Source organism: Rattus norvegicus, chromosome 4, assembly GCF_036323735.1.
Source record: "Rattus norvegicus strain BN/NHsdMcwi chromosome 4, GRCr8, whole genome shotgun sequence".
Taxonomy (NCBI): domain Eukaryota; kingdom Metazoa; phylum Chordata; class Mammalia; order Rodentia; family Muridae; genus Rattus; species Rattus norvegicus.
In genome coordinates this window covers 155,652,353-155,671,739 of record NC_086022.1, presented here as the reverse complement: position 1 = coordinate 155,671,739, position 19,387 = coordinate 155,652,353, and the positions used below count along the sequence as shown (strand labels likewise).

The 19,387-nt window shown below is 43.6% G+C and overlaps 1 protein-coding gene across 7 annotated transcripts in view; it reads right to left on the bottom strand.

Moving 5' to 3' along the window:
• Window positions 1-1,486: 1,486 nt before the first annotated feature.
• Cecr2 (CECR2, histone acetyl-lysine reader) overlaps window positions 1,487-19,387 on the bottom strand; it is a 107,678-nt gene continuing 89,777 nt past the window's right edge. For 2 of the 7 annotated variants that reach the window (XM_008763251.4, XM_039108208.2), the window contains 9 exons: window positions 18,029-18,066; window positions 17,852-17,943; window positions 16,939-17,065; window positions 15,500-15,888; window positions 13,996-14,121; window positions 13,041-13,884; window positions 9,259-10,684; window positions 7,341-7,452; window positions 1,487-6,279 (listed from right to left, as the gene is read on the bottom strand). In XM_008763251.4, the coding sequence (XP_008761473.1) occupies window positions 6,274-6,279; window positions 7,341-7,452; window positions 9,259-10,684; window positions 13,041-13,884; window positions 13,996-14,121; window positions 15,500-15,888; window positions 16,939-17,065; window positions 17,852-17,943; window positions 18,029-18,066 (3,160 nt within the window). In that variant the 3' untranslated portion in view covers window positions 1,487-6,273. Of the gene's footprint in view, window positions 6,280-7,340; window positions 7,453-9,258; window positions 10,685-13,040; window positions 13,885-13,995; window positions 14,122-15,499; window positions 15,889-16,938; window positions 17,066-17,851; window positions 17,944-18,028; window positions 18,067-19,387 lie in introns of those variants that run through there. The other 5 variants (XM_008763252.4, XM_063286570.1, NM_001191977.1 and 2 more) reach the window with 5 other exon arrangements.

The following is a 19,387-nucleotide window of genomic DNA, read 5'->3' as shown; positions in this document are numbered from 1 at the left end:
TTGTTAAAGACCTGTTTTTTTTTTTTTTGTTTTTTTGTTTTCTTTTGGAGCTGGGGACCGAACCCAGGGCCTTGCGCTTCCTAGGTAAGCGCTCTACCACTGAGCTAAATCCCCAGCCCCTAAAGACCTGTTTTTAATTGATATACATGATTTTACATGTAAAGACTGCCTGTATATTATATGCACAGTGGAAGTCAGAACTGAGCACTAGATCTCTTAGAACTGGAATTCCAGGCAGTTGAGTTGTTATGTGGGTGCTGGGAGAAGCAAGTACTTTTAAATCCTAATTCCTCCAGGCCCAGAGCTAAATTCTAAGTAATCTGGCTTTCCCTATTAAGGAATTATGTAACATGGGTTTTTGGTGGAGATTATCTAATCAGAAACCCAAGCTTCTGTTTTTTTAAGGGACAGTAGTATGCACAAGGAAGCAGCTGTGAGGATGTTTAAGGCAGTGACGCATACAGGCTGGGATTTTGAGAAGCTAGCACATGGGCCTGGAAGCCAGTGTCTTCCCATCCCACGTTAGGCAAAGAGAAACCACCACTAAAGAGAACAATGTGACCAGCTAATTGCAGACCTGTTTCCTAAATGTTCACCCTAAAGCGTACTTTGTTCCAGAAATTACAAAAACCCATAACCACACTAGAAAATAAAGTGACACAGCATATTTTATAGAAGAAATGTCCCTTTCTCTTATGTAAACATTCTCAGGACTGGGTTGTTTTGAGTTTGTTGGTTTGTTTGTTTGTTTTGAAGAAACCTTGGGCTGGACAGATGGCTCAGCAGATGAAAACTTTCCCCTTTTAAGTCCACCAATCCGAGTTTGAGCCCCAGAGCCCATGTGAAGGAGGAGAGACAAGTCCTTGCTGCACTAGCTGGCCTCAAGCTACTAACTGTCCTGCAGTCTTAGAGTTCAGAGCTGGTGAGTAGGCACATGTATGGTTGAGTTATTATGGAAACAGGACTACTTAAGTCTAATAAGAATAAAAACAGCCAGGAGCTTTGGTCCAAGACTATAGTTGATTAAAAGAACATAGCTACTTGATCAAAACATGCTTCCCAGGAACTAGAAGTAAAAACAATTGGGTTAGCCTAAGCTTCCTTGGGCTTGCAGCTCCCCCTTCTGGATATTTGTAACCTGGATGACTGCAGGCTGCAGACATCTATGGTCCCTGTCAACTGACTGCTCACCAAAGGTTCTGCAAGGAGAGCAGCCAATGCCAAATATGGCCATCACCTTTGGGAAGAAGACACCTGCAACCAGCCACGCACAGTGGCGGGGTGAGGATAAAGGCCGAGGTAGGTACACGACTAGCTGTGATGGTTGTGTTAGGACTGCACCACTGTGAAGATCCTTGCCATCTCAGTGAGATGAAGATGAGTCCTTAGGTGGTGGGCACTGTGGCTCAAATCTGGTGAAATAACTCTGACCTGATGATAGAAGTGGCACATGAACACACACCAGGCACAGACACCAAAGCCTTACTAATTTAACAATGTACTTTATACAAAATAACCAGTTCATACGTAAATAAATCTACAGATCTCCAAAGATCAAAAAAGCTTTTTAAAAAGTTCTTTCAAAAAGTTATCCAACACACAGTATCAAACTAACTATTGAGGTAATTGTCGCTCTCAGTGAAACAGCAGGGACCCAGAAGACCATGACAAATATATACAATATAAAAATAAATACCATCCCCCTTTCCGACACTGGCCAGGACAGTTCGTAGGGCATTCTCTTCCTTAGCAAGAGACCAACATCCAATGTCATATACTGTGTGCAGACTGGCAATTCGGGGCTAGGGCCCCAGGGAAGCTGCCCACAGTCAAATGAGATAAGTATCCCCTGCCTAGAGTAATGAAGGGGCAGAGGCTACAGAATGAGGTGGAGGGAGGCAGCATTTCAATAAATTACTCAGTATCCATGCAGCTGTTCCCACTGACTCTGAGGGGAAGGATGCAATGAGAGCAGCTAACTTAAGTCAAGCCAGTAGAAAGCTTCTTGTCCCACTTCACCTAGAGAGTATGTTTAACCCAAGACTGACAGAGAGGGGTCCAGAGCTGAGCACCAGGGCTAAGCCTGTGTCAGCTTACCGTGACTGGGCATGCAACCCATCTACTCAAAGGGAAGGTCTACGTCAGGTCCTAAGGCTCACGGAGTTCAGTGCACTCAAAACAGAAAAAGGTAGTCAATGTTGTTCATCAGCAAGTATCAATCACCTTTGTCACATTCATTCTTGGGGTTTTGTTTGCTATTTTAATGGGGGTCTCACTACTTAGCCTTTGGCCTGAAGCTAGACCAAGCAGGCCTTGAACTCAGAGATCTATCTTTCTGCTGGAATTAAAGGCCTGTGCCACCATGCTGGGCTTACATTTGAACTAAGGCAGTGCTGTAAGTTAATGGGGGAAGGGGAATGCCTCTGCATGTTCCTCCCAAATGCCAAGTGTCTTTGCTACAGGTGCTGATAAGAGCTGCCCACATTCTAGAAACCCCAGGACTGAACACTCACTGATACACCTTTGTGAAGGGAACTGCACAACAGGGGTAAATATATAAGGAACGAGGCCAAGGAGGGACCAGTAAAGAATGCTAGGAGATCAAATGAGGTCATCTGAAACACCTGAGCATTCTGACACCTGACCTTGACTGTGGATTAAGCCTTCCTTTTTTTTTTTTTTTTTTTTTTTTTTGGAGGGTTGGGGTGATGGTGGTAACTAAGGATTAGAGCTAGAGCCTCAAGGAGGCTGCACAAGGTCTCTACCACTGAACTATACCCCAGCTCTCTCTTCACTTTGGAGACTAGGATGCTCAGGCAAGGCTGAACTCGCCATCCTCTAGCCACAGCCTTTAAGAGCTGGGATTACAGGTCTATTTCACTAGACCTGCCTTATTTCAACCTGCACATGTTAGGCAAGTTCTCTGCTACACAACTACATCTTCAGCCTCTCCCCCACCTCCAATCTGGTTTTAAGGACAGTTTATCATTTATAGATTTGAACATTTGTTAAAAGGAAAAGTCTGACCAAGTGGTATGACTTGAAGTCATGTTGGTGGCAAACATGGCGAGAACTACACTGGGACATCTGTCTGTTTAAGACTACATTCAACATGCACACCTTTTAATGCCAGCAAAAGTTAAAATAGAAAACAACCATACAGCAGACAAATGCCACTGGACAATAACACCAAGTGGCCAGTCAAGGGACAGGCTAGAGTAACTGACATTAAAAGTTGAAATTTGATTGAGCTGAGGGGTGGAGACCATAGGTCTTAATGTTTTCCATATCAGTTAATATATGGACTAGTATGAGGTTTACCCTTTGAGAGCAGCTGGCCTAGGGTCTAGGCTCATTGTGAACTGAAGAGCAGTTCACAGGCTCAGATAGGTGTACGTCAGGTGTCCCAAAACCAGTGTGGCCCAGAAAGCAGAGTGGCTGTGCGTTTATTTTTAGGACAGGATGGAAAGTTACATGAACACGAGCCCTCATGGTGCCCTATTTATATTCTTCTAAGGTGAGCAATTCTAGCTTTCCGCTTTTGCCATTGTTTCTTTTTCGCCCTTTGAAGAAAAAGATTTCACGGTGGGGCTGGGGTTGGGGTACAAAGACACACACTCAAAAGCCTTCTAAAAGGTTCCACCTTGCTTTCTGAATCTTTTACTTCTTTTGGGCCCTAAGGGTTCTAAGTTATGACTCAGTCTGATAAAGCTAGGTCTAACACTAAATCAAAGAGTGCTTCTAATTATGAACAACTATGTCCTCCTGGGGACCACTGAGAGTCAACATACTAGCAAGGTCTCAGTGACCAATGAATGATCCAGGTCCTAGCCTAAAAGCGAATCTTTTAAGACACCCTCTACATACTACTTTTAAGTATTCCATCTTCCAAAACCACCATTTCCCTACGGAGAAGACTGCAAACACAATTATTTGCATCTGCTTTTAAGACACTGCATCTGTGTAAGATAACTGGAAGCAGAAAGGCAAAAACCAATAATCTTGTCTGCATCTGAGTGGGTGAGGGGCTTACAGAGGCTTAGTACTGTGTTCTGGGTGCTTCAGGAAACCTAGCACTTCAAAGAACAATAAAATTTGGGGCCAGACCAGAGGAGAGAGTACTAGGCCCTGTAAGCACTATGCACCACCAAATTTACACACAGGACACAACAGTCTCTTCTTATAGTGTTAGAACTTAATTCAGTAGTTCAATTTCCTATTTAATTTCTTCCATACACTAAGAAGGGATGAAGGAACTCACCAATTCCTCTCTCCCAGATATTGTTCACAGCATTTCTTTAAGAACAGGTAAGGGGGGTGAGATGGGAGGTGGAAGCAGCTTAGCAACCCCTAGTTTTAGCACCTTGAAAGAGGCCTGATAGTTGCTGCATTCCTAGGGAGATATACAGGCCTCCACTGTTAGCGGTAGACACAAACCGCAGTAGTTGATTAAGTTGGCTTATCCAGCACAAGAGCGCAATTCTGACTTTGTTGCTCTTCTAATTTGGACTGCAGCGATGTCTGGGTTCTGACTCAACTGACCGGAAAACACAAATTAAAAGGAAAGAAAACTTCCTGCTGTGTGTGCCAGACACGCTCTAGGTCCTCAGCAACACCAGCAGGTTAGTGAGCAGCCACTTCCATCAAGAGAGCAGCTGTCCTAGGGTCCAATTATCTCCACAGCCTGGATGTATCCAATTGTTTTCCTGCAGCCCTCACACATCTGGCAGACTAGCCTGCACTTCCTGAGGATGCTGGGACTGGAGGGAAATCTCCATTGACCACTCCCCACACCTACACTCTAAGATACTAGGGCAGATTAGTATTTTATGAGATCTCTATTACCCAAAAGCATATTTAAAAATTATATCCTTTTACAAAGACTTGCAACTCCAGGGCATTTCCCTTGGTTTATTCTGTGTGGGATTTTCAAAAATTTAAACATAGAACCTAACTTTGGTGACATCTCAACTAAAATAAAATACAGAAGGCTAAATTGGGAGAATCCAGTGTAATTCACTTCTAAATCCATAGTAACGTAATTTAATACTGTAAAATTGTTTCCTATCACAGACAACAACAAATAATTCCCAAGAATTAGCCCTTGACAGCTACTTTAAATCAACATGACTGAGTCTATGATTCACTTAAACTGGATAAAAACTACACATACTGAAATAGTCCTAATTTCAAATTTAAATCCTATAGGATATATTTTCCTTATTCAAACCTGTGCAATTTCTTTATTGAGACTAACATACATAACAAACCTGAGTAGTCACTTTCACAAAACGTGATTTGTGCTAGAAAGCGTTGTATGCTGCCTTCTAGATCACAGGCCTGACCGGCCCATGAAGAAGCCACTTTATCTTCTAATAAGTAAAACACTCTAGAGAGCCCAAATTCCTGGCTTACAACTATCTGTAGAGCTGGTGGAAAAAGCAGGAAGGGACATGCTTCCCAAGTCCAGAACTTAGGCCACAAGAGCGAGAGCAGCCTGTCCTCTGGCTGCAACACCCAGTAAGCAACATAACAGCGCTGTCCAATCAACTGAGAGTTGGATGCTGAGGACAAGTAGTCTCTGAGGCCGGCGGGAAAGGAGGCTGCCAGGAAAACAAGTTAGGATATACATAAGCTACAAGCTTCTGGGTCTCTTTTCCAAGCTCCACAAGCATTCAGTGTGACCTGTCTGTACAAAGACAGAGACTACTCCAGTACAGTGTGCTGGCCACAGCTCCATGTGCCCACCTGACTGCCCCACTCTATATACAATACATTCACCACAAAAAAATTAAAAATAATAAAAATAATAATAAAAAAGGCAACATGAAACTTCTGTAAACTGGACCCAGCTCAAAAAACATTAATACTACAAGTAGTCCCTTCCCCAAATATATACCTGAGATTAGCTGCTCATGAAAGTTTAAAAGCACCAGTCCAGCCTTAAATGTACCCTCCACCCAAGTTTAAAGTGATTTTCCCTGAACAAGTCTTGGGATTTGGAGAAGCCAGCAAGAACTCCAGGTACACTTGCTCTTGTTAAGTTTGTCAGCTGTGCAGATGACCCCAGCTACAGGCCTGTCGATCATCGGAAGAGCGTGCACCTAAGGCCTATGCAGTTCAGCTCTGAAGATGGCTTGACTCAAAGCAAAGAGGTGGAGCAGGATGACAGAACAGAGATGTACAACAGTCATTATTCCTCCAATCCTCCTGGCCGGCCTTCTGTCTTCACATGCAGCCGTCCATTTCCTTGGGGCTTAGCTCCTCCCTGGACTAGCTCTGAAAGTACAAAAAATTTTTAAATTACATCAATTTCCTAGCCTAAAAGTAACTGAGTATGTAAAAAACAACCCACACAGGCTTGTTGGGGCAAGTTTTTTACCCTCAGAAGCTAGTCTGAGTTCTGAAGCTCCAATCTGGACCCAGGCCCCAGTGCTTAGTAACTGGAAAGAAAGAAACTAATACCCAGTATAGTTGTGCACATCTGTAAACCTAGCACTTGGGAGGTGGAAGCAAGAGGGCCAGAGGTTTAGTCATACAGTTAATTTAAAGTGGCTGAGGCCAGTGAGATTCTGCCTAAAAATACAAAAACCAAAACAGATCCCCATGAGTGCACTCAAAAGCTATGTGAAATTCAGGCATAACCAAAACCCTCAGGTGAGATCTATGAGCTCCTGAGCTGGATTCCCCAGGATCATAAAACTGAATGTACAAATATTCAGTCCCTACAAAAAAACAAACCCTATTCTCAGAAAAATAAGTCAGGTACAGGTTGAACATTCTTTATTCCAATACTGAGGCCCCCAATTTTTTCTTTTAAGATAACGTCTCCTTTGGCCTGGAGACAGAACTCATCGGTTAAGAGCATTGGTTGCTTTTCCAGAGCACCCAGGTTCAATTTCTAGCAAGCACATTGCAGTTCCTAAGTCTGTAACTCACCCTGTAGAGCAGGCCAGCCACAAACTTAATGAGATCTGCTGGCCTCTCTGGCTCTCCAGTCCTGGCACTACCACTTCCTGGTGAAATCCAACTCCATCCACCCACTCCCCAGCCACCAATCACAGCCATGGCTGTCCTGAACTCACAAGTGCTGGGATGTGCCACTAGGTGTGCACCAATGTCTAGGGAATCCAAAACTTTAAAAGCCTGGACACAGTGATAAAGTCACATTCTGCAGCATTTTGGCTCAGGTGTTCAGGTTAAGTTTATCAACTTGTAAAGTCTATGCTAATATCCCAACATCTAGAAACCTGACACCTGGGGCCCTGGATATCCAACCTGCTTTTATTGCTTACACCTGTCAGGAGTTGGGAAATACTCTAGTTTTTAATAATCCTTACCTGATCCAGAGGAAGTGTTGGGGCCTTATGTGGTGGCAACTGTTCTGGTGATGCTGCAGGTGCCGGGGTCTTTGGGAATAAGGACTGTGACTGGATTGGATGCATTTGCAATCTACAGCCAGAACAAGGCACAGGTAAGAGTTAATGAAGAACTACTAAGAGAACAGAGATACTTATCAAACAGATCACAGCCTAAACAAAGGGGCCAATGAACAAAACCCAGCACTAGGGAAACTACCTGGAAAACTGGCCAGAACTAAGAAACAAGTCAAAGATATTAAAGATACAAAATATTTGTATACAGAGACTATATAGACACCACAACCAAATGAAAATAAATAATCGAGCCTTGACTAGATTCTGGAGCAGAAAGAAATCAAAACAGAAGGAAGCGAATCTCTGAAAGACATCCCAGGGCCACAGAGGGAATTTAAGGATGTGGCAGTGACCGCCAGGCATGAGGCTGTTGAGTTCCACACCAGACTGGGCTACCCAGCAAAATCCTGTCTCAAACAGACAAAAACAATCACAAACAAGTCAAAAGTGGGCAGAGATTTTGCTGTAAGAAGACGGAGCAGCAGTGGGGGGCACTCAGCAGCTTTTGAATGGGATGGTTTGGTGATTAGGCTTTCTTTTCTTCTTCTTTAACTTTCAGTCTTTTGAGACAAGGCCTCTCTGTGTAGCCTTGGCTGTCCTATACTCCCTCTGTAGACTAGGCTGTCTGTCCTCTAACTCACAGAGATCCACCTGCCTCTACACCCTGAGTACTGGGATTAAAGGTGTGTGCCACCATGCCTGGCTAGACAGTTATATGTAGTTCAGCTGGACATTGTAAAGTGGTAACCTCGAACTCTTTCCTCTCCTTAAAAAACGGACAGGGTCTTATTTATGTAGCCCTGGCTGACCTAGTCTGACTTCTAAGTGCTAGGATTATAGGTTTGAATCCACAGTCAGGCTTATCTTTTATACTGTGAACTTGTTTTTTTCCTGTGACCTACTAATTTGGATATCAGGTAGATCGTTTTATTATGTGTAGCCACTCCCCCATCTTTTGGGTGGTGCTATCAATGGGAACAAGTACCCCATGTGGGCTGGTGCTCTGAAACCCCAATACACCCCACCTCTAATAAATTAATTTTTGTTGTTGTTGTTTTTTCTTTTGGTTTTTAAGGACAGGGTTTCTCTGTGTAACAGCACAGGCTGTCCAGGAACTCCATCTATACAGACCAGGCTGCTCTGAGGTCCGCCTAAAGGCATTAAAGGCATGAACAACCACATTTAATAGGTTTCTTAAAGGCATCATCACTAACTCTCACGAGAACATTTGATTTATTACAACTTTTTTTAGAAAATTGAGCAATAGGGGAAGAATGAGACAAGCACACCTTTAGCCATGCAGATTCAGGCTTCCCAAAGCAGACCCTCTTTTACCTCGGTCAGAAACGAGTCAACTAGGCAACAATGCTGACCAGCCTCTGCCCACAGCTTTCAAACTGTAGTTATTAAGTGTGCAATATCAGTATCTTTCCTGACAGGCCAGGCACAGTGGTACACACTTAATAGTCCCAGTACTTAGGAAGCTAAAGCGGAATGGTTCCTCAGAGTTTGAGGCCAGCAGGGGCTACACTGTGAGCCCTGATTTTAAAGATAAACAACCACCCCAATATTTTCTATTTTTTAAAATTAACATAAAAATATAATAATTTAAATACTAATTCACAGAGGTATTTATCTACCACCATAAACAAAAACCAGTCCAAATGTTGATTCATTTTTACCAGGGGAAGAAAATGGCAAAGACAACTGTCTAGGTCCCCGTCAAGTCTGTAATTCACATGTTTCTTGATATTGTTCAATCGATTTATCTTGATTCCTAAAGCTATTGTTATTTTCTCAGAGAAACCTAACGCAACCTTACCCTGGCGGTCTGTGTGCATCTTGAAATGAGCCTCTTATTCCGCTTCCAGTGCCCGTCTGCTCCATCATCGCAGCCTGAAAGTGACCTAAGCCCTCTTCCTGACAGCAGTAGAGGGGACCCTCTGGAGAGAGGCCATTGGGCTGGGTAGCCACTGGATGGGGAGGTGGATGGGCAGGCACAGGGGATGCATATGCCCTGGGCTGAAAATGACTGGCTGACCGCTGAGGAGTGTACGGAGACCCTGTCTGCAGCATCACACTGTGGGGTGGGAAAGCGGATGAACCAAAAGTCATCCCTGAACTCAGAGGTGGTGGTGGGGCTCCATAGAGATAGTCATTGGTGGACAGTGAGCTCTGACGCTTGGTAGCTGCATTATGGTTGTCCAGATCTAAAAATTCTTTGGGACTCTCTGGCCTCTCCATAGATTCATCCATCTTTTCTTCTTCTGGACCAGAATTGTGTCCATCAGGTGGAACAACTTTAGCAGCCACTGCATCCATTTGAGTTGGTGAAGTTAAGGCAGCATTTAGTGTCTCACAACCTTGCAGACTAGTCAAGGCATTCTTATCTGAGAAGAGGGGACGTGGAGGGTGACTCCCTGGGGGTCCACTTGGGCTTCTCTGGGAAGGGAGAGATCTCTGCCAATCAGAAAAGCCCTGTGGACATGTATAATAAGGAGTCCGCTGATAGGGGTGGTAGGAAGGCTGAGAAGAAGGCTGGTAGGAATATCTCATTCCCTGTTGGGGGCGGTACCGGGGAAAGAGTCCAGGATGGGGACCGTTAGCCTGGAAACTCCTGGGAGAGAAGGACTGAGGCTGTGATCCTGGGGACTTTGCTCCCATCATAGAGCCCAAGCCTTGCAAGCTTGGACTCATAGGGTAATGTGTAGCTGAGTTAGAGTATTCTATGCCAGGCATGTATAAGGGAGAAAACTGGTTCACAGTGCCTGCCATCAAATTGGGATCTGTGCAAGGAGGTGTAGTTGCATTCTGTCCTGTACATGGAACGGTTTCTTGCAATGTTTTACCCCTGGGGCAGAGTGGCTTTTCTGAACCGCTACCACCAAGGCCCTTCCCCTCTGATCTACAGGGAGATGCCTCACCAACAACCCCATTTTCAGGTAGATTCCCTCTTTCTGTCACTATGGCGAGGTCTCTGCCACCATGGAGCGCTCCTTGCACAGCTGCGCTGTTGTAGCTATTGTCCAAAGGCCAAGGATTTTTATTCTTTGATGCTTTGTAAGTGTCTGCAGAGTCTGAAGCATCACTTTTGAGTTGGGAGTCCTCTGTTTCCCTTTCATGTGGTGAACTTTGCCTGGTACAGCTGGCTGACAAGGGAGGTGCTGGGTGAGGTAGCTGTTTGAGGTATAGCCCTTCTGAAGAACAAATGCTTGCTGCTTTCTCCTCAAGTCCAGGCACAGGCTCTGCTGGGGGAGAACAGAACAGTAGTAACTTGATGTTGAAATGGCAACATCAAGGAATAGAGTAATGGAGGACCTTGGCAAGCAGCCAGATGAACTGGGTCAAGGCTGAGACTGTGACGCTGTGAGTCTCTGAAAGGTGCAATGGTTTGAAGGTCTGCACATTCTTTTGTAGGCAGAACACTGCACACATCTAAGCTACAAAAAAAAAAAAAAAAAAAGATACATCTGGGTCTCTCCTGTGTTGTCCCACTCACATTAGAAAGAGGCCAAGAGATAACCCATAATTCCGGACTCCCAGGTAGAGGAATCTGATATGTGGAAGAGAATGTGGTCCTTTTCCAGGAAAAAATAAAATAAAATGCTTAAGCTCTAGTATCAATTTCATGTGGAATTTTTATCATCTTCCCTAAAAGTTCAAGTGAGTCATATCCCTAGCAAAGTATTAAACAAAATCAGATACTAAGCATACACACAAGAAAGGATTCCTTTCTGTTTTTCAAGTTTTATCTTTATGGCCTTTAAACAACACTACTGAAAAACTGTTAGAATTCATTAGAATTCAACCATTAGAATTCATTGTTCTCCACAGTTATGTTCAAGACATGATTAAGAAATAATTAAAACAATGAAAACATTTCATAACAATCACTTTCAAGACTGTCATGGTCACAATGTACTATGAGGTGCTCCATCTAAGACGACAGTGCTGAGGATAGACAGACAGTTCAGGGTTCAGAGTGCTCACTGCTTTTGCAGAGGACCTGGATTCAGTTCTAGTACTCAGATGGCAGCTCATAACAACCTGTGACTTCTGCTCCACATAATCTGATGCCCTCTTTCGACCTCTACAGGCCATCGCATGCTCACGCACAGACACACACACACACAGACAGACAGACAGACAGACAGACAGACAGACAGACAGACACACACACACACACACACACACACACACACACACACACGGAGCACACAGTAACAAAGTAACAAAGGAGTGACAAAGGCTCACAACTTACACATGAACTACACAAAGAACATGCATGATGTTGCTCTCCTATATGGACTCAAACTAAGCATTAGTTTCTCACTATTGAACAGCAAACCACTGTGTCCTCAATTTTTCAACTTTAAACAAAGATGCTGGGTAGAAGATTAGGAACAACAGCCTTACAGGGCTATCAGTCGCAGATTTTCTGAATTATTCTGAAAAAGTGTAACTTTTTCTTCTATCTCTTCTCTTCTTTTTCCAAAGATAGGGCTTCTGTGTAATAGACCCAGCTGTCCTAGAAGTCACTTTGTAGAGATCTACCTGCCTCTGCCTCCCAAGGGCTGGAATTAAAGGTACACACTTGGAAAAGGCACCACAGCAGGCTCTTCTATCTCTTCTCTAAGCACACTTTTAAGATCCCCACCCCCAACATTTAGGGCTCTCTTAACTCTCTAAAGCCTCCCTCCTCACAGCATTGCCACTATTCGCCATGTGTCTAACAGTTTCTATCCCAGATTAAATGACATGGTTTTCCTTCTCTATTCTTCTCCTTTGGATAGCAGCTGACGCTTAACAGCTAGGTTGTTCTGTGGCTTTTCTTTTAAACTATAAAATTATTCTTGAACTCAAAATGAAATACCACACAGACACACACAGACACACACACACACACAGAGGAGGGGCATGGTGTTAAGAGCCAATGATCCCAGCACTTGGGAGGCAGAGGCATGAGGGACCACGAATGAGCTTGATATGCAGAAAGAGCCCAGACCAGGGCAATCAGGATGGCTCGTCTGGTAAAGGCACTTGCTGCCAAACCTGAGAATCTGAATACAGTCCCCAAGACTTACACAGTAGAGAAAACCAACTCTCTACAAGGTATACTCTGACTCCCCACAAGCACCCTCCTCCAATTAAAAACAAACAAAACAAACCTAAGAATATTGGCAACAGCTTGTGCAAAGGCTAATTAGTCTACATAATTAAATGAGTTTACATAAAAACGTCTCAAAAAGAGGTGGTGGACATCCCTCAGAAGTAGAGGTATGGAGAATCTTGTTGGAAGCTGGTCTGCTCTTCTATAAAGGACCCAGAGCCAGAGCAATTCTTTCTTAAAAACCAACCAAGCAAAACAAAAGAAACAACAACAAAACAAACCTAAAAGTGTTTCTCAAATGTAAGTGCCTTTTAGCTGTATGTAATCCATGTAAATTCATGAATTGTTTTTGATATCTCTATACCTAAAAGGACTTCAGTTATTCGGAACTTGAATAGTTTATGGGAAAGGCTTGACATCACTTTATATGTTATCTCCATATTCTACATGAAAAGACAAAAGTCGGGAAAAAATTCAAAGACACTGTAAGTTACCTCGGTCACCCTCAGGCTCTTGTGTCTCGCTGATCTCCTGTGTACTCCCAGGGTTGTCTAGTGCAGGCTTGGGCGCTGACACACATACTGATGCAGAATGAGCTACCTGCGGAAAGGGACCAGGTAACTGGGGAGGAGTGGGCTGGCGGGGGTGGTAAGGCACACCCGGGGGACAGACTCGGGAGGAGAGCTGCTGCATGGCAATCATCTCAGGGCTGTCCATCATGGATTCCCCTCCTTGTGCCCCCCGCAGGGCCTGGGAGGGTCCTCTGAACCGAGGACTTGGTGCTGGAGTTGGAGGTGGCTGCAATCGATGTCCAGCAGACTTACAGGGTGGCTGCATATACCCCGAGGAAGGAACTCCGGGAGGTAGAAAGCTTGATTGTTTAGTCCACTGGTTTGGTGGGATAGGTTGTCTCATCACTCGGCCATCCATCATATGACCAAGGGCATGAGGGTGGTGAGAGGCTCCTGGCCCCACGAGGGGCTTCTCATCTGGCCCCAATCGTCCAGGGTTTGTAGTACCATGGTTCCCATTCCAAACAGCAGGGTGTACTCGATTCAGATACTTGTATGAGTGATAAATGTGACTGGGAGGAATTTCAGAGCTTTCAGGAAAGTCTGGTGGTCGGGCTGGAGTCCCACCATGCCGAGAAGGAATAAATCCTGCCTGGAATGGAGCTGGTGGATATATGTTTCCATCTTGACTGTTACAATTCATCTGCCCAAGCTGCAAGGATGGGACATGTGATCCCATATTGGAAAGGTGTGTCAGCCCCCCACACATCTTCTCTTCTGGAGCACTGAGCCGGGACCCTCGGTGGTTACTAATTCCAACTGGAGCCTGGCAACAGAAGGGAGAGAAGAGTGGGTCACAGAACAGACAGACACGTAAGAGGCTCTCTCCCAGTACTGCTGCAGGACTTTCCCAGCTGCCTTTTTGCAGACTGCTTACCTGTATAGCAAAGGGCGGGTGCTGCAAGGGCTCTCCTGGGGGTACCTCTGGGATTCGAGAGGAGCCATGTAAGTTGGTGGGATCTGATCCTTGTAGAGAGCCAAATGTTCCTGATGCTGCTGGCCTCTGAAAGCAATAAGTAAAGCAGAAAGGGGGTGAGGGAAGAATCATCAAAGAAACAAGGGATTCCCTAAGGATTGCTATTAATATATTAGTATGCACCATGGCCAGGAACAGCCTCCAATTCCAAAGCAGCTTCTCTCTCCAAGAAAAAGACTAGTTGTTCTCTTACCGTTTCCAAAAAAAACCAAACAAACAAAAAAAAACAAAAAACAAAAAAACAAAAAAAAAAAACAACAAAAAAACAAAAAACCCACACACAAAATAACCTTCCCCACTACAATTAGAGCAATTTTAAGCAATCTCTCTATTATTCACTTACACATGTTTAACATAGGGTCTCATGAAGCCAGGCTGGCTTCAACCTTATTGTGTAACTGAGCTTAATCCTTCTGTCTTGTCTGACTATCTGTCTGTCTCCCTCTCTCCCTCTCTGTTTTTCGAGACAGGGTTTCTCTGTGTCTGCTTCCCGAGTGCTGGGATTGAAGGCCTGTCTGCCCCCTGGGCCTGTCTCCATCTCTTCCGTGCTAACATCACAGGTGTGCAACCACAACACTCACTGTGTGCTGTGCTGGGAACAAACACGTTTTCATATATGCTAGGTAAGGATTCTACCACCTGAGCTGCATCCCCAACTCTTTCTAACAACATCTCAACATTCTAAACATAATATGGAGTTTATGTTCTGTGCTTCATATCTTTTATGCTTCTTTTTGAGATCGAGCTCTATGTGGCCCAAAGCTAGCCTCGCTGGACTCAAGTGATCCTCAAAACATAGCCTTCCAAAGTAGCCAGGAATACTGATAAGAACCCTATCATCAGACCTTTCTAATTTCAAGTTTTGCTCACTTTGGGAATACACGATTCAAAGGACTAAGAGAAAAGAGGGTCTAAATGAAGAGAGGATAGCATAGGGCTAGGGTATACGATAGAAAAACCATCTCATTTGTGAGGTAGAGACAAGAGGACCAAAAGTTCAAGGCCAGCCAAAACCTCTACTACATACAGCAAGTCTGAAGTCATCTCGTGTTAGATGAGACCCTGTCTCTAAAACTAAAACCAAACCAAAATAAACTATCAATGGCAGTGGTTTTCAACCTGCAGGTCATTAAATCTTTAAGGGGTCACCTAGGACCACCTATCTGCCTAATCAGACATTTACACTAAGATTCATAACAGCAGAATTCATACAGTTATGAAATAGCAATGAAAATAATGTTGGGGGTCATTACAACATGAGATTAAAGGTATTAAAGGGATACAGCATTAGGAAGGTTGAGAATCACTTCTCTATGATTATCTGAAGATTGTAAGTTACTAGCCTTTAGATTCCTATAAATGCAGTGTCTTGGAGACATTGCCTTAGAAGGTGAGTTTTTCTTACCATCTGGTTTAAAGGGGGTGCCTGGCTAGGCACCCTACTATAGTGCAGGGGGTGGAAAAAGCCTCGGCCATTTGATGTGCCCACCTCTGGAGGGAGTTGTATAGAACTGCTACTCTGATCATCCCCTGAGGAGGCAGCTCGGCGTGCCGGAGGCAATGATTTTCCTCCATTTTCCATTGGTGGCTGTTTCCTGCTGGACCCTTCTGTGTCTCTGGAGCGCGTCCAAACGTGGCTTCCACTACTTCGACCAGCCCGACTCCTCCTTTTTTCCCGTTTTTCATCCTCTCTGATCCAAAATTCTTCATCTGTGTCTCCATCTTCACCAGGAAAATGTTTTGTCATGGCCCGATGGAAACAACGCTCTAAATTTTCAGACATCTTGGTATATTCTAGAAGGAAGACAAGAAGACTGACCACCAGGGTACATACTTTATTGGACACAAAAGACAATTATGGAAAATAAGGAACACTATACTCTTCTGAGTTTAATTTACCTCTGGAAAATATTACATTGCAAATCTATAGATACAATATGAAGATCTGGTTTCTGTAAGTGTTCTGCCCAAGGCTGTATGGCTGTGACACATATTAACTATACTATGTTATTTCAAATTAGTGGAATTTTAACACTTTAGGCTAAGTTACTAAAACTATTACACGCTATAATTGAAACTGCTTTGTTTTACAGGCTGTAGCATTTTTGTATTGATGCATTAACCATTAGAAAGCTATAATGCATGGTTTAAGGGGAGCAGCCCGGGGGATTGGGGATTTAGCTCAGTGGTAGAGCGCTTGCCTAGCAAGCGCAAGGCCCTGGGTTCGGTCCCCAGCTCTGAAAAAAAGAAAAAAAAAAAAAGGTGGAGGGGAGCAGCCCGGGACATTGCTCAGTGGTACCCTGCTTGCTGAGCATCCAAGAGGCATGAGATCCCATCTTCTATGTAAACAGAATGACATGAGTTCACGGTGAATTTGATCCTGTCTGTGGTAAGGAGGCCCAGTACAACACAGACAGACCTCTCTCTGCTATCCATAAGGGTGAATGAGAACTCAGTATATATTCTGTCTGTAGGCCTAAGGCAAAATAGGAAACCAGCAAGGTGGCACAGCAGAGATTCTAATACTTGGTGAGACAAAAATTCAAGTTAGGGCAGGAGAAGTAGTTCAGATTAACTGTTGCTCTTACAAAGGACCTGGGCTTTCCAACACTCACGTGGTGGCTGACAATTATGATATATAATTCCAAGATCTAGAGGACCCAACAGTGGGTAGCAGGCACAATAAAACATACACATTTTTTTTAATCCAAGATAAACTTGACTACAGAGATTCCATCTCAATAGTAAAGTCTGAAGGACAAAATATATCGTGTAGAGAGCATTTCATCTCCACTGTAACAGTGCAAAAGACATGTCCAGTAAGAAGGCCCTCAAGCCACCTACCACTACTGTCCCCATTGTACTTTCGGCAATTTCTGAACATGGTCTTCATGTCATTTACAAATTCCTCCTTGGTACAATATAAACCTCCATTTAATTTCTTCTCCATGCTTGAAATATCCATGGGGATCTAAAACAGAATACACAACACTGTAAGTGGCATAGTGACTTTAATCCCAGCATTGGAACTCAAGGGGACTGACACAAGTTTGAAGCTAGCCTGTGCCTCCTTCATACACAGTGACTTCCAGGCTAGCCTCGGTAACAGAGTGAAGCCTTGTCTCAAAACAAGATAAAACCAATTAACTACATACTCCCTCCAATCACTTTCTGTAAGGAAGAGTAGTGGCCTTTTAGCTCTCCAAGAGTCTGGTATAGTTGAGAGAACTAGCACACATTTTTAATCCCACAACTCAGGAGACAGGGGCAGGCAGTAAATCTTTCCGAGTTTGAAGGCAGTCTGGTCTACATAGTGAGTTCCAGATTACCCAAGACAACATGGTGTCCTGTCACAAAACAAAACCTAACAACACTTACGCACATGCATGTGTACATGTATGTACGTGTGTCTGTCTGTCTCCTGGATAGTAAGGAAGCAGAAAAGCAAGAGGGAAAAAAAAATTAACTTATTATAGAACAGTGAGTTTGACTAGCTTGTCCTCCTCTGAGCTAGAAGTGTGGCTTTATGAGGCTGTAGAGCATTAGGAGGTTGGGCTTAGCTGGAGGAGTGAGTTAAAGTGTGGTGGGGCCTTAGGAGTTATACCATGAGCCACTTCCAGTCCTAAGTTCTTGCTGGCCACCAAGATGTAAAACAGTTTCTACCACCACAGAGCTGCCTGTTACCATCGGTACTTAGTCCGATAGAAAAATAAAATCCAAGCAAGATACAGATGCTTAAGTACAATTTAAAAGATACCTTAATAATCTGGTAATAGTTGGGGGCATAAGATTCATCCACAGGTTCCAAGAAGGGCCAGGAATCCTTGTGAGCCTTCACCACATCTAGAACTGAAAACCACAAAGGAGAATATAACTGATCCATTCCTATGCAAAGATGTTCATCAGGAAGGCCACAGCTGAGAATGGAACTAACCTTTATACATGGCTGTGAAATCGTCATCCAGTTCAAAGCTGTGAAACACAAAACACAAAAGTAGTTTAGCTGGGACCACCATTTTTCCTTAGTTTTTTTTGGTTCAAATACAGATTGAGCAGTACTTTTTATTCTTCATAAGTCCAAACACTGATCCCAACTCACTGGAAACATAAGGATGGGAGATGGTGACCGTAGCAAAAAGAGGACTATGATTCCCTACAATGAATTCCACCTATAATGACAGACTGGCTTAAATGATCCAGAACTTTATTATAACTTTGTAACTATTAATATAATATAAAATATTAACTATTTTTATGAAGTTAGGGTATTGTTATATAGTCTAGGCTGACTCAAATTTCAGATTCTGCCTCAGTCTCTACAGAGCTGGGGTTATTGCCACCCTGACTGGAAACATGGAAATAATTGTTTTTGGGTTTTTTTTGTTTTTTTTTTTTTTGTTTTTTGAGATGAGCCCTAGCTGTCCTGGAATAAACTATCTACAGCAGGTTGGCCTGGAACTCACAGAGTGAGTGATGAGATTCAAAGCGTGCACTTTCCTTTTTAAACCTTGATTTCCCCTGCCATGGTTCTATTCCGGCATACCTTCATGCCTTGCTGGTACTTTGTGCAATAGCCAAGGTAACTATTTTAAAAAATGAAATACTTACTAAACATGGTGGTACACTTTTGTAACCCGAGCACTGAGGAAGCTGAGGGAGTGAGATGGTAAGTCCTAGAGTCTTAGGGCTAGAGCTCTGCCTTACATGCAAATGATTAAGTACTGGGGTTCAATACCTAGCACTGCCAAACGTAAAATGCACTTCCAATAAACAATGTCCCATTAATAGTCAATTCTGATGTCACTGAGATGTTGGGACATTAAGAACCATCTTTTCCTGTGCCAGCAGGGTTCTACAAGGAGGGAAGAGACTCACTTAAAGGGTATGTATGTACACGTTGCATTTGAGTCAGGTCTGGTTTTTAAGGTCTACCACTAGCACTTGCTATGCTTTCTTAGCATCAAAGCCATTGTCTCCCAAACAGGCCTTTCTGTTACAAGGATTAAATGAGAGATGTAATTTTGAAAAAAAATTTATTTAATTTCTATGAGTACACTGTTGATGTCTTCAGACAACCAAAGAGGGCATCAGATCTCATTATAGAGGGTTGTGAGCCACCATGTGGTTGCTGAGATTTGAACTCAGGACCTCTGGAAGAGCAGTCAGTGCTCTTAACCACTGAGCCATCTCTCCAGCCCGAAACTTAACTTTTTAAAACTAAGAATTTTATTTTTAACCATGTGTATGTGTCAGATGCCCCTAGAGCTAAAGGTACTTGTGAGTTGCCACGTGA